Below are 15,699 nucleotides of genomic sequence, written 5' to 3'. Positions count from 1 at the left end.
ATGAGTGATTCAGTCCCCTCCCAAGCTCTATTTTTGCTCATTGGTGCTATCATTCTGAGTATTAATTAGGGCAAGCTTAATTGCTGTAACCAACACCAAAACAGGAAATGGGTCTACAGAGCAGAATTGTATTTCTGGCTCATATGATAGTCAATGCAAGTGTGAGCTGGCTGAGAGGTTGTCCTCTACATGGTAATCTAGGAATCCAGGCATCTTCCATTTCTTGTCTCCACTGCCTCCTAAAGCTTCCTCATCATCAGCGCGATGAAGCCCGCAGAAAGGTAGGAAAGAATCTAGAAAAGCCACTCTCTGTTTGAAAGCCTGGACCAGGAAATGGTAGGCTCACACAAGGTGCTACATCTCAGAGCAAGAGAGGCTGAGAATACAGAATGGCTGGCCAGCCATGCACGTGGCGTTGTTATCACAGTGGACAAAGAGGACATGGATTTTGGCCCACAGCTGGTAATCTCTACCACAGTCCATGGGTGCCCTTCTTCTTACACTTAGAATTCCCATTCATCCCTCCCCACAGGTGATGAGCCAAGATCCCACACAGTCCTTGTATCCAGGGGGAGATGCAGGCATCTCCACCAGGTGCAGGTAATGCTGAGCATGGTCCCATCGTCCAGGAAGGAAAGATGAGTCACCGTCCATCCTTCTTCCCTCCAGGACCAGGGGAGTGGGCGGAGTGTCCACAGTCAACATTCCTATTGGGAAAGGGGAAGAATGGAAAACAAAGAATCACATCCATAGTGATGGTGAAATCTCACCAGGCAGGGACTGGGAAGACCTTGCCCTGGTGGGGACATGTTCCTCCACAGGACTCCAGTTCTGCCCTCCGGGGGAGACTCTGCCGCCCCGGGGCCCACCCTTTGGGAGATTCTTCTTTGACCCCTATCCTCTATGATGTAATACCCTTTCACAGCCTACTTCTTTCTGATAAAGTTTGGGGGCCCAAGGATTATCTTGTGGCTTAAGCAATCAAAAGCTTTTTCAGGCCAAGTTCATGGGGGCTTTAGCAATACAATTCCTCAAAAACTTAGGGCATCACATCTATTTGCTCATAGACAAATGGTGGCAGTAACTACAACCAAAATCTCTCTCCTCGACGTGGTTTTTATATTGTCTTTCTTCTTAGTCCCTATTCCCCTCTTAGTGGCATCCAAAACAACAGATCACAGTGAGAATTAATCTTTGCCACAGGGCTGAGTCCTGTTGTTTACAGAAATGACTGAACGGGCCTTCTCAAAACCTTCTTCAGGCTTATGTCCAGTTTGGGGGGAATGCAGAAGTAGACTTCCCTCACCCTATTCATAAGCCATATCACATCCATGTAGTGTGCAAGGCACCTGCTGGTAAACATTGTTGAAAGAATGAATGAATGTGCAAGGGTGATTGAGTGGTGATTCCATTTGGGGCAGTAAAAAACTTGCTTTTACCATAAAAATAAACAGCTTGTTAGTATTCTCTCTTTTATTATTGTGGCAAAACATGTAAAACATGAAATTAGCCATTTTAACCACTTTTGAAGTGGACAATTCAGTGGCATTAATTTCATTCACAATACTGTGCAACTATCATCACCGTTTCCAAAACCTTTTCATCATCCCAGTCAGAAAACTCAGTAAGTCCCTATTCCTCCCCACCATTCCCTAGGTAGCCGCTATTCTACTTTCTGTCTCTATGAATTTGCCTATTTTGATTTTTTTTTCTTTTCTTTTTTTTTTTTTTTTGGGTGGTACACGGGCCACTGCTGTGGCCTCTCCCGTTGCGGAGCACAGGCTCCAGACACGCAGGCTCAGCGGCCATGGCTCACGGGCCCAGCGGCCATGGCTCATGGGCCCAGCCGCTCTGCGGCATGTGGGACATTCCCAGACCAGGGCACGAACCCGTGTCCCCTGCATCGGCAGGCGGACTCTCAACCACTGCGCCACCAGGGAAGCCCCTATTTTGATATTTTATGTAAACAGAATCATACAATATTTGTCATTTTGTGTCTGGCTTATTTCACTTAGCATAATGTTTTCAACATCCATCCATGTTGTAGTGTGTCAGAACTTCATTCCTTTTTATGGCTGAATAATATTCCATTATATTTAATAATACTGTTCTTTTATCCATTCATCTGTTAATGGAAGGTTAGATTGTTCCTACCTTTTGGCTATTGTGAATAATGCTACTATGAAGGTTAGCATACAAGTATATTTTTTAGTCCCTATTTTTAATGCTTTGGGGAATATACTTTAAATACTTCTGGAAATTGTTAAGCCATTATTTCTTCAAATACTTTTTCTGCCTCCTTCCATCTCTTTCCTCCTTGTGGAACTCCTACAATACTTATGTTGCAATGCTTTATGGTGTCCCACAGGTCTCTCAGGTTCTGCTTATTTTACTTCATTCTTTTTTCTTTCTGCTAGGCAGATTGGGTAAGTTCAACTGCCTTATCTTCTTGTTCACTGACTCTTCTGCCTGCTCAAAACTACTGTTGAAGCCCTCTAGCATTTTCTTTTTTTCATTTTAGCTATTGTACTTTTCAGCTCCAGAGTTTCTATTTGGTTCCTTTCTATAATTTAAATTCTAGGGAATTGTCATTCCCTGTTTTTTCATACATTGTTCTTCTAATTTCCTTTAGTTCTTTATCCATGGTTTCCTTTAGCTCATTGAGCATGTTTAACTTAACTTTTTTGACTGGTAATTCCAATGTTGATTTAATGTGTTTGACTAGTAATTCTAATGTTCAGGTTTTCTCAGGGATAGTTTCTATTGATTTTTTTTTTCCTGTGAATGAGCCATATTTTCCTGTTTCTTTGGATGCTTTCTGATTTTTTGTTGAGTACTATATTGTGCTAACTCTGGAAGTCAGATTCTCCCCCTCTGTAAAGATTGGTTTTGTTGCTTGTTGAGGACTGCAGTTGTTCATTTGTATAGTGACTTATCCAAACTTTTTTTTTTTTTTTGCAAAATCTGTATTTCTTGTTGTATCTGTTCACTGAAGTTTCTGTTCTGATTTCTCTGCAGTCAGCCTGTGACCTGGCAGAGAAATCCTTAAATGTCTGGATCCAAAAAACAAAACAATACAAAAAATTTAAACTGTTACGTATGTCTCTTTAACTCTTCTGCTAAATGCCACCAGGGAGGCTGCTGCAGCCTGAGGAGAATGAAACAAAGGCAAGCTCTGTACTGAACCCTCAGGGAACCACCAGATCAACCAAAATACACAGCCCAAGGTCCTGACTGCCCAAGGAACATGGGTGCCATTCCCATGGCCATGGTGGGGAATGGGGGTGGTAGCTGGTTTGTGTCCACTGCTCACTTACAAGCCATCAGCAAACTCTCCTTTCATCAGACACTCCCCTGGTTGCTCTTTAAGTGTCCAATCAGGTTTATTTTGGTCATTTTTTTTCTAGTGTAGTGGTTGTTTCGGTGGAGGGACTCCTCTCTGGAACTTCCTACTCCACCATTGTCTGTGATGGCATCCTCTTTCCAGACAATAAGCTTCATTGATTTACTGTGGGAGTGGCATCCAAGAGGCTGTGCCACCTGTCTGTCTCCTTAGAACACCAAAAAAATCAGCAGGCATGGGGGTGGGAGTTTGGATTAGGACCTGCTGTAGATCTAGAGCTTTGGACGGCCTGTATTCTAAACTCTGACCCAGGGGCTAAAGCATCCTTTGGTAGTAAAAATAGCTACAAATTATTGAACAATTTGTATTGCCAAGAGTCTTATCTACATCATCCCATTGAATCTCCTCAGTAGCCCTGTGAGGTAGGTAAGTCGTTACCTCCACTTTACTGATGAGGAAGCTGAAGCCCAGAAATTAAGGGACTTGCCCAAGTCCTACGGCCAGTGAACTGCAGTTTTCAGACTCAGGCTGGTGACCTCATGTTCCTGTGTCACCCCAGCGTTATCCTGCCTTCCTTGCGGGGGTCCTGGACGATCCCACAGCCTGCCTCCCCCTCCCCAACCAATGTGCAGGACACTCCCTGTTCCTCACCCACCCTCTTCCCCTACCCCTCCCATGGCCACAACCTTTAGGTGTCCCCCTGAAACCTGGCCCCAGGCCTCCAGGCCCACCTACTGTCAGAGGCAAGCACCATGCAATGCAGACCTTGGCAGCTGCTGCTGTTCCCAGCCCCACCAGCTGAAGCTGAGGTCTCTGAACATCTCCAGCATGGAAGCAGCTCCAGAGGCTGTTTCCTGACCCTCAGCATGTGCTTGGCCCTGAAGGAGCCCTCCCCCTCTAGTCAGGAAGACTAATCTTCTAGTACACCTGGAGTCAGGCTGAGCTGTGGGCAAATCCTGGCTAAGTCACTAATGGCTGTGGTATCTTGGAACTCCCTTAACTCCCATGGGCCTCAGTTTCCCCACATTTAAAATGACTGCCCTGGGCTTGCAGGCCAGTTGTGATCCACATAAGCACCTAGCACAGCAGCCAGCATGTGGAAGCCACTGGGTACTCACTAGCTGTGGTTATCATGACCCCAGCCCACTCTGCTGTCTTTTGGCTCCTCTCCCCGTTGCCTCTATCCCTGACATGGCCACATTGCCTGACACCCTCTCACCACCAGGCCCCCGGCCTGCCCTTACGCAAGGGCACAGCCAGTCTCCAGTCAATCCTGCTGTAGGCAAACACATGCAACACCATGCTGACCTCCAGGCCCCATTGCTTCAGGTCAGGGAGTGCCCACACTGTTGCCCAGCTGGTGCTGAGGGCCGTCAGGCCATTGGGGAGGGGCTGGCATGCTGGGCTCTCCAGCTCCCAGCCCCATTTTCTTTCCCACTGGAATACGGGGGCCGGCAATTTGACACATTTAACTCTGAACCTGCATCCTTCAGAGTCTTGGCATCAGAGCCTCTGTGCAAAAATAGCAGATAAGGCCCAACCTTTTTATTTTTTAACTTGATTTTAAAATAGTACTCCATTAATACACATTCATTGCAGAAAAACTTAGGACATACAGATAAGCAAAGAGGAAAATTAAGTCACTCATATTTCCATTATCAAGATAACTACTATTACCATTTTTCTGTGTTTCCTCCCATGTGTATATTACATATAATATACATATACATGACAAAAATGAATCATGCTGTATTTTATAACCGTTTTTCCTCTCTATTTGTCTTCTCTTGCTATGTAAAAAACTACCTCGAAATTTAGGGGCTTGAAAAAACAAACCTTTATTATCTCACACTGTTTCTGTGGGTCAGGGGTCCAGGAGTGGCTCAGCTAGGGTGTTCTGGCTCGGTGTCTCTCCTGAGGTTTTAGTCAAAATGTTGCCTGGGGTGGCATCACCTGAAGGCTCGACGGTGGCTGTTGGATCTGCTCCCAAGGTGGCTCGCTCACCTGCCTGGCAAGTTGGAGATGCCCATTGTCAGGAGGTCTCAGTTTTTCTCAGTGGACCTCCCAATAGAACCTGAATGTCCTCAGGTCCTCTGGTGCTGGCTTCCCCCAGAGTAAAGAACCCAATAGAAAAGCAGAAGCCTCAATGTCTTTGATGGCCTAGCCTCACAAGTCACACTCCATCATTTCTGCAATAGCTTATTAGTAACATAGGCTAGACCTATTCAGCATGGGTGGAGCCTACCCGGGGGGTTGAATGCAAGACATGGGGCTCATTGGAGGCCCTCTTGGAGGGTAGCCACCACATTCTCTTTAAACAGGATGTCATGAACATCTTTCCATGCCAATGGAGGCAGATCAATCTTACTATTTTAAATGACTGCATATAAATGTAGCATAATTTATTTAGACAATTTCCGAAGGTTGGGTGTGAGGATTATGTCCCATTTTTGGATCCTAGAAAGAGTAACCTGGAATATCCATCTCCGAATTTGTCAGATTATTTCCTAGAGATAAATTACAAAGAAAATTAAATCATGCCTGTCAGTCAGCTCCTTGAGCAACCAAGAGATGAGGGTACCAACTGGGACATAGAGAAAAGTCCCTCTGGTCCTGCTCTCAGATGCCCCACATCTCTCTCTCCCTATTAAGTCGGGAGCTCACTATCTGCTGAGACATCCTAGCCCACTGTTGTGCAGTTCTGGGTTTTGGGTGGGGCAGAAGTCTAAGCAGAAACCACATTCATTCAACCTCCTCAGGACAACCCTTGAGATATTGAAGACTCTAATTATGTCCTGGGCATCCCTCTGGAGCCATTGTCTCTGAGGCCCTCCCTCTCCTGGGCCCTCTTCTCTGGACAGGTCTCTCCCTTGCCACAGGGATCCTTGACCCCAGCCCAGTGTTGACCCTCTGGTGTCACTCCCTCACCTAAACAGGCAGCGGTGAGACAGGGCACACCTCTTGTGGTGGGAGCACAGGAGAGCTGGCAAGATGCGTGAGAGTCCGGCTCCGGAGGCTTAACTAGTATGGGGAAGTGGGGCTGTTGGACGCCTTCCTTCCTGCCCTCACAGGTGCTGGGGAATGCAAGGAGGCGGCCCCAGGAAAGGGCTCTGGTGAGGGGTGCTTGCTGGTCAAAGTGCAAGCCAGAGAGGACACTGGCAGTCCAGCAAACAAGAAAGGGTCCCACTGATCTCTGCCCAGCCCTGTCCTCTCCCACTTTCCAGAGGACAGAGCTGGAGGACTTTGGTCGTCTTCTCAGGTGCTATGTGCCTGGACCAAGAGAAGAGCAGCTGCTTCTTGGCCTGGCTGGTCCAGAAGGCCTCCAACTCCAAACCCAGGGGTGAGCCCTGCCCACCCTGTGCAAACAGAGGCTCAGAGCCAGGGGCTGGTGGGACAGTGATCTGTCACATGTGGGTTTGGTGAAGCCCTTTTAGCTCTATTTTGGGAAGGGGATCAGTCATGTCAAGGGCTTCCTCAGGGATGACCACACTGGCCATTGGCGGGAGAGCCTGGCATTCTGTCAAGCTACCACTCCCCAACCCCGCCCACTCCTGAGCTCTTGCTAATTTTAGCAGGGCTCGGCAGCTTCTGGCAGGTCCAGGCAAGACAGGTTCACTCCCAGGCAGGGAGTTCTCAAAGTGAGCGCTGGCCTGGATTTTGCAGACCCAAAACCCAAGGATAACCTTCCCCGCCTTTTGAGGCAGGTTTTGACGATTTACAGTTGAAGACCCCTGATGAAAACAAGCATTTTCTACTTGGTGGGAGCAGATGGACCTGGGTCGGGGTGGGGCCAGTCATCAGGGTGGTGCCCTGCCTCCATCTGCTCCCCCTTACTTCCCCCCTCCCCCTCCCCTCCCCTCCCCCTCCCCACCTCCTGGCCCCACCACCATCCCCCACCTACCACCATCCCTCACCCCCACCCTCCAGTCCCGCCTCTGCCCAGGGTCTGAGCCTGGCTCTCAATGACCCAATCGAGGTCTTTCGTGTAACCCCTCAACCCCGCTCCCCCCACCCGTAACCAATCCTGCCAACCAGTCCTGACTGGCCACACGGCAGGGCTTTGAGGGCTCAGGAGAGGAGCGGCCCAGGAGGTCCCTGCCCTCCGCACCCCTGCTTCATGAGGAGTCTGCCTTGCTCAGGGCCTCAGGCCTGGCCTCCCAGCCACCAGCCTGTCTCTCCCCGCCCAAGTACAGGACAGGCCCCAGGTGAAAATTAGCCAGGGATCCCCGTGGTCCAAGACCAAGCCCAGACCCTTCATCCTGCATGGGTCCAGCCCCTCAGCAGCCCCACTCTATCTGCCCGGCTCTGCAGTGTGCTTTCCTGACCTGAGCAGCATGATGACTGCCCACCCTGGCACATCCAAGGACTGGAGCGCATATAGAATGGTTCTGCCCCCTCCGCAGAAACTCTGGGCAACGAATCCCCACCCCGGTGGGCTGAAGGCATGGGGCACCACCCCACAGCCCTCCCCCCGTGGCCCTTGTCACCCCTCACTCCAGGCAGGCCTCCTCTGCCCTTTTGGCCCTGTCTGACCCGGTGGCGGTAGGCAGACTATTTCAACAGCCAGCTGCTGAATGCTCTCTGCAGAAGCCCTGGGCGGCCTGCGCGGGCAACTCCCCGGCTAGGCGGCCCGCACCTGCACGGGTGCGCCTCAGACTCCCGGCCTGCAGCCCAGCCCTGCGCTTCCGCAGACAGGAGTGTCTCCACCTCCCTGCAAACCTACCTTTTGGCCCCTCAGAGAGATGGCGATGGAGGCCACAAGGAGCTGGGCCCAGACAGCTTTGAATCTGGTAAGGGTCACCCCAAAGCCAGGGCAAGTGGTCCCCAGGGCCACGGCTGGGGCAGGTTCTTCCTGGGTGGGTAGGGCAAATGGTTTGGTAGAGTGGAGGTTAGGGGGAGCTCTGGACCCCTTGGAAGGAGGCGCAGAGGTGTGGAGGCTAACAGGCAGCTGGTCCCTCCCCATACCCACCGTCCAGCCTCTCCAGGAGGGGTCTCCAGGGACAGCATCTTCTAGGGGACTTGTTCCTGGGGCTGACAGTGCTAGGCTGTCCCCTGTGCTCTGGCCTCACTATTCAACTGCTACGTGGCATCCATCTCCCCTTGGCTAACAGACACGCCAACGTGCCTGCAGAGACCAGGCGGATTTCCCCAGCCCAACCCACCCCTTCTCAGTCTGCAGAACGTCCCCTCCTAGCGCTCAGCCATCAGTATGAGGACAGTCCTTAAGGACACGGGTCTGGACAAGGCCATGGGCTGTACAGGTTGGAAGCAAAGTGGGAGGGGCCAAGCTGGTTGGGCAGGGATGACGGGGGCTGGTGAGGCTCGGCTGGGGACACCTGCCCCATTTATGCCACAGTCAGTGCTTTGGGACCCTGCCCCAAGGGCTCAGGAAAGATGGCAGGACATCCTGTGGGGCTTCTATTTGACAGATGAGGAGACAGGGAAAGGTCTGAGAGGGCTTCCCACACCTGCACAGCAGTGGACGGGCCCCAGAGGGCCAAGGCATGGGGCCCCTGGGCAAACGCTGGGTGCCCCGTGAGCTCCAGAACCCATCCCAGTGTCCTGGAGGGCAGTATGAGCCCTGCGTGGGTCCAGCTGCAGCCATGGGATGGCTGTGTACACACAGTGGGTGACCCTGGGCCAGTTGCCGCATACTCCTGGGGAAGTGTGTCCCCAACCCGCCAGCTTCAGACCCTCCTGGAGAATCCCAGGAGAGCCAAGATGGGAGGACCCCGGAGAGCCAGAGGGCACTGGGCAGTCTGGCTCTTCTCCTGCAAAGCCCCGGGCCAGGGCACCAGAAGCCAGAGTCCTGGGGGGCTGTGGCACTGTCAGATGGTGGCAGTGGCCCTGCCTGGAGAGTAAGAGAGTTGCTCAGGGAGAGGACCCCCTCCCACCATGTTTGGGTGCAGCCGTGAGCCCTGATGCTGTGTCCTGTGACCTCCTGGTGAGCAGGCAGGGGTGCAGCTATGGGGGCAGGGCTGTGGGGACAGGCTCTGTCTGTGCTTTGTTCTTCTGTGACCTGGGGGAACAGGTGGCTTTTTGGGGTTCCTCAAGCAGCACCCCACAGTTCCTAGGCTGCCCGGCAAGACCTTTAAGCCAGCTTGCACGGACACCCAGCCTGCGCTCGGGGAAGGGCTGGGCAGCCCAGCGGGGTAAGGAGGGGAGGTGGGCTCAGAGCCAGCACCTGGGTTCAAAGCCAGCTCTGAGCCATCTAGATCTGTGGCCTTGGAAAGGAAGTGGAGATGATAAAATGCTTGGGTTCCAGGGGGATTAAGCGTAAGGGAGAACTGGGGATGCCCCAAGTGGGGCCTGGTGCACGGTGCCTGCTTCTGGGGATGCTCCCACAGGGTCTATGAGGCAGACCTCTGCCCCGTGACTTGAACCCCACTGGCGTCCGCCTAGATACGCAGCCTTGGGGGTGAGGTCGGAGTGCCTCCTCTCAGGGTTGCAGGCTAACTGTGGTGTCTGCAGGCCCCAATGCACCCGAGAAAGGGGGCTCGCACCCACCATGGAGGACGCTCCCCACTGCCACAGGGGAGGGTTTCTGGAGGCCCGTGTGAGCCTGTGGCCCCCTGGAGTGTTGGACTGCAGCCATGGAACCTTCCAGCACCCTTCCCAAACTGTGCCCACATGGGCCTGGACACAGAGGGTGAAACCATTGGGTCACTGCCCCTCGTGAGTCCAGGCTCATGGCCACTGGCTGGGCTGCCATGACGGAGAGGGAGGGGATGGAGCCCAGCGGGGCCTGAGGGCTGGACCTTTGCAGGATCAGCATTGCTTTTGTTAAGAGCCCGTGATGTCTTACAGTTCTGTTTTGGGAGAGATGCCGGGCAGCCTCTTGAGGACTTCTGACAGCGGCCCTTGAGTGCGTGGCTTTGGGTGCTGGCCTCACTCTGTGTGCTGGCTGCAAGTGGCTGCATCTAGAAGATGAGCGGGTGCGGGCCCCTCCCCCGAGCTGTGTCAAGGATGAAAGGCAGCTTGTGTCCTGCACTCACCTCAGAGCCTGGCATATTGGAAGGATTCAGCAAATGTTATTGTTACTATTCCTTCCTGGCACGTTTTACTTGAAAGTGTGTGAAAGAAACAGAGACGAGGCCAGGCTGTAGGCATGGGCCTCTGAGGACAGCCTGGATTGTTTCACAGAGCATGAGGGCCTCTCCGGGGTTATGTCCTGCCAGGACAGCCTTGGGGTGGGCTGCACCCTCACCCCATCTGGGGCTGTAGCTCACCCCAGAGCTGCAGGATGGCTTAGCAAATACTGGTGTTTGACTCTGTGTGTCTTGTCGTAGACTTTGTCAGCCCCATCCCTTTGTGACCTTCCCTGGGTTTAAATTCTAAGTGCGAGGTCTTGGTAAGAGAATTCGCTCCTAAGTAAGGATCTGTATGCATTAGGAATGCTTTGGGCTGCAGGAAACTAAAAACCTGACGGACTGTGGCCTTAAGTGATTAGTATCTACTCCCACAACCGGCACTTGGAGGTGGGTGGGTCCAGGGTTGGCTCAGCACATCAGTGATTTCACCAGAGCTGGGCTCACCCTGTCTCTCTTCTCTGCCATCTATAATATGCGAACAGCCTTTTCTCTTCAGCCTTGTCTCCTCGTGGTTCAGGATAGCTGCTGCAGTGCCGGTCAACACACCCTCATACAGCTATGTTCACAAAGTTAGAGGCGCACTGACCTTCCCAGAAGGCCCCCCTCCTGCTAAAATCAGGCTTCCCTTCACCTGACACTGGCCAGAACTGGGCCACATGCCCATCTCTAAACCAAATCACCAGCAGAAGGGGATAAGATAGCTGGGCTTGGCTTAGCCCAGTCATGGGCTGTGCCCTGGGCCTAGGAAGGGGCTGTCTTCCTTTGATGTCATAGCTCCCCAGGCCCCCAACAAACTGTGGGCTCTAAAAACTGAGGAAGAAGGGGCAAGCAGCTCTGTTGTCTCCTGATTGGAATTCAGAGCGTCTCCACCCCCCGAGCTTACATGGAAAACTGCCAGCGAGAGAGTATGAGTTTTTTGAAGAGTGGACCCACGGCTTTTATTCGAGTATCCTCCCTTTCCTTTTTGGTCCAAATATGTAGGGAATCAAAGTGGTCTGCTCTCCATGAACACGTGCTATTGTGCAAAGGGGAAAGGGCAGCCACACCACTGTCCACACGCAAGGTCAGAGCAGGGTCCCTGCTTCCGGGGGACTAGTGGGCATGGGCACAGTGTTTAAGCCCAATGTCATGCCACCATGAAGGGATGAGCAAGTGGCCACTCCCCCAGAGGGTGCGGGAGGAGAACCCAACCCAGGCCGTCCATACTCATGGGAATGGCGGTACTGAATCTGAGCTTTGTGTGCCAGCCTCCCTCCTGTCAATGTATAGGGACCTCTCCTCCCTCTGAGGGCCTCAGCGCCTTCCAGGCTATGGACTGCCATGCTTTAGTCCACCAGACACCTCTAACTAACTGGTTTCACCTCTAAGTAGTGTGTCTTGACCATCACTTATGAACATGTGTACGCACTGGCCCACTAACTCCCTTAGCATAGATTCCTAGAGGTAGAATGACCGGATCTTTTAGACAGTAACGCCAGCTGCCCATAGCCCTCCAGACGGGCTCTTCCAGCCCGTGTCTCACTCACTCTCCTGGTTAGCGCCTCCCTCCTCCCCTGGCCTGGATCAGGGGTACAAAGGGAGGTGCCATGTCTGCCCTCTGCCCCTCACCCTCCAACACGCCCCAAGCTGCATTTGTTTGGAAGCTGGTGTTGGAACTGTGCTGTCTTAATTTTTCAACTGGTTGTAACTGTGGTAGTTTGAAATGATGGGCCATCCTGGACCCAGGGTCAGGGGGGCAAAAGGAGACTGTCGGCGTGTGGGGGAAACACACACTCTGTGGTCCCCCTTCCCCGTACTGCACAGCCCCTCCTCCGCTCAACTGTTCCCCATCTCCCTCCCTGTGCAGGTGGAACAGATCCTGGCGGAGTTCCAGCTGCAGGAGGAGGACTTGAAGAAGGTGATGAGGCGGATGCAGAAGGAGATGGACCGAGGCCTGAGGCTGGAGACCCACAAGGAGGCCAGTGTGAAAATGCTGCCCACCTACGTGCGCTCTACCCCGGAAGGCTCAGGTACCACGGTCCGGGGTGGGGCAGGGATGGGACTCACATGGGAACCATCAGGTCCTCATCCAGAGGCAGCTCTCCCCTGGCCCCAGCAGGGAGAAGTGCCCCAGGCCCTTCCTAACAGCCCTGACTGTCCCCAGCAGCCCTGAGTCAGCTCCCCAACATGCTGTGTCCCAGACACCAGCCAGTTCTCACCCTCTGCTCCGCCGGCCCAGCCCTGGGGCCTTCAGGCTCACTCTGGCCTCAGGAAACTGGCTTTCTTCATCTCACAATGAGAAGCTGGTTTCCCACAGTCATTTGGGGGACTCCCAGCCCAATCCTGAGTCTGGGCCATTTTCCTAGGTCTTCAGGTGGGCCCTGGGCTGGGGGCGACTTCAGCCCAAGACAAGGAATTCCTGCTGACTTCCCCACTTCACCTTTACCCTTTCCACAGTTTATCCTGGGGTCCCCCAGATGTCTGGCATCAGGGGCCCCTCGTCCAGCTCTTCTGGTCCCCCCACCATGCCTTCCCCTCCTCCTCTCCCAGTCTTGGGGGCTCCTGCCAGGCGGTGCCCATGAGACTGATGTGCTTCTCTCTGTGACTGCAGAAGTCGGGGACTTCCTCTCCCTGGACCTGGGCGGCACCAACTTCAGGGTGATGCTTGTGAAGGTGGGGGAAGGGGAAGAGGGGCAGTGGAGTGTGAAAACCAAGCACCAGATGTACTCCATCCCCGAGAACGCCATGACGGGCACTGCTGAGATGGTGAGACGCTCGGGCTAGGGGTTGGGGGGCCAGGGACCTCGGTCAGGACCACCCAGGATCTCGGAGCTTGGCTAGTCCTAGTGGGAGGGCCCACCTGTCCACCAGGGGCGGGCGGAGCTGTGGGCCCAGCCTCAGGGGACCCTGCTGCAGGAGGAGGAGGGAGCTGAGAGGCTTAGGTGGACAGCCACTGGGTGTGGCCCCGGAAGGTCGCACCCCTGCCCAGTTTCCCAGAAGGATCTGGAACAAGGCAGGGCAGCCAAGAGAACACGCTGGTCCAACAGGCTCGCAGCCCATTGTTCTATCTCCACCCCACGTGTCACCCTCACCCTCCACCAGCATGGATGCCAAGTGGCATGACTGCAGTGATAATATCTGACCACGGGGAGGACTCAGGAAGGACCACAGAAGTAGAATGAGCCCTGGGCGGAGGTGGGGAGCAGCCAGAGCCAGTCCCCGCGAGGGGCAGGGTTTCAAGGTAGGAGGCCAGTGGCCGCCTGGTCCTCGCCACACCCCCGCATGCCGTGGGTCTGGGCGTGGAGCCACGCTGGCGCCCATCAGGGAGCTTAGTCAGTCAGCAGGGCACTCTGTAACGCCCAGGTCTGTGGATAGGCCTTTGTGAGTGGGGTGGCAGCTGGTCCTCGCAGGGCCAGGGGTGGGGCGGCCAGAACACTTGGAGGCAACAAAGAATATGCTGGAGTCAGAAATCGTAGTTATTGCCAGGGATGCGCCTCTGTCCAAAGCCTGAGACTGGACTCCACTGGGTCCAGCTGGGAGGGCCAGGCTAACAGAGCACAGCTGGGCTAGGGACCAACCCCGTCGTCCTGGCGTTGCCCTGTCCCGAGGGCTGCTGTCAGCGGGACTGTGGCATGGGGCGGGGCTCAGGGCCTGAGTCCCGACAAGCGGTGGTGGTGAGGAGGTGGGGACTGAGGGTAGGCCCGGAGGCCACGCTTTCCTGGGGCCCTATGGCTCAGCAAGGGCTGAGGAGCCCCTCGGCAGGAGGCTCTCCTCTGCAGCTGACGGCCACCTCGGTGTGCGTCCTCCAGCTCTTTGACTACATCTCTGAGTGCATCTCCGACTTCCTGGACAAGCATCAGATGAAGCACAAGAAGCTACCCTTGGGCTTCACCTTCTCCTTTCCTGTGAGGCACGAAGACATCGACAAGGTGGGACCAGGTGTAGAGTGGGTGGGGGGAGGTGGACGGATGGATGGACAGACACCCCAGAGAAAGGCACCCATCAACTCTGCCCTGTGCTGCCTTCAAATGCAGCTCCCATTGTTGGGAAAGAGCCTTGGATTCAAACTGGCTCTATCACTTATCTCTCATGAGACTCTGGGAAATGATCATATTAGCTGATTCTTACTATTTGCCTCCCACAACCCTACGAGGTGTGCGTATCACCCCCATTACAGGTTAGGAAACTGAGGTGTACCAACTTGCCCATGGTGGGAAGTGGCAGTGCTGCAGCTCAGACTCAGGGAAACAGGCTCCAGCACACCTGTGTGTCATCTCTATGCTGTACTGCTGTCTGTGGCAGAGGTGGCAATGTGCCGGGGCTGAGGATCTACCCTGCCTTCCAGCTGGCAAGTTAGCCTGTCACAATTACACGCACACACACATGTACATGTAAATTACACACACACACACCAGTTATACATGCTCACATAGACACGTGTAAATTATACATATGTATGCACATAAATTATACATGTGAATTGTACACATGGTGCACATAAATGTATGCACTGCATATATTTAAATTATACACATGCATGCACTCATGTCGATTATACGTACATATAAACACAAATTGTACATGCATATTTTTATGCATACATAAATTATACATACATATATATACACAGGCCCGTTATATATTCATATATATCTACACATGCCAATCATAATACATACATACATGTAAATTATACATATCAAGTATACATACATATAAACGTGTAAATTACACATGCATATTTACACATGTCAAGTATACATGCATGCATATATGTGCATGTCAATCATACATATATACACATTCACAGGTCAGCGATACATACACACCCACACACATTGATTATACATACATGTATACATGTGTGTGTAATTTATCCAAACATACGCACAGTTATACATAACACACAGGACCTCTGGGTCAGAGAGAAAGCCAGGTCAGTACTCCTGGCAGAAGCAGGAGCAGAAGCAACATCTCATATTGCTTTTCCAGCCCCAGTCCCCGCCGGGCATGCAGAGGGTGCACACAGCAGAGGATCCCCAATCTTATACTGGCTGCACCCCTCTGGACCTCATCCTCACTCTGGGATGACGACTCTGGGCTTAACTACACAAGCATTCTTAAATTGGCTGGGACCCAGTCCTGCAGAAATACAAGATATTGGTAGAAAATTATCTCCAACACTTCTTGAACTTACATGGCTGCTTTGAGCCTCAGTTTCCTCAGCTTTAAAGTGGGTGCACAGGGACTTCCCTGGTGGTCCAGTGGCTAAGACTCTGTGCTCCC

The 15,699-nt window shown here is 53.0% G+C and overlaps 1 protein-coding gene across 1 annotated transcript in view; it reads left to right on the top strand.

Moving 5' to 3' along the window:
* Window positions 1–15,699, top strand: part of GCK (glucokinase) — a 55,226-nt gene that overhangs the window by 31,926 nt on the left and 7,601 nt on the right. The window contains exons 3-5 of the mRNA XM_081244263.1: window positions 12,281–12,443; window positions 13,025–13,179; window positions 14,223–14,342. Coding sequence (XP_081100389.1) covers window positions 12,281–12,443; window positions 13,025–13,179; window positions 14,223–14,342 — 438 coding nt within the window. The remainder of the gene's footprint in view (window positions 1–12,280; window positions 12,444–13,024; window positions 13,180–14,222; window positions 14,343–15,699) is intronic.

This window comes from Mesoplodon bidens (assembly GCF_964165515.1).
Source record: "Mesoplodon bidens genome assembly, chromosome: 9".
Taxonomy (NCBI): Eukaryota; Metazoa; Chordata; class Mammalia; order Artiodactyla; family Ziphiidae; genus Mesoplodon; species Mesoplodon bidens.
Note: the sequence above shows the minus strand (reverse complement) of the source record. Positions and strands in the feature narration are given on the sequence as shown.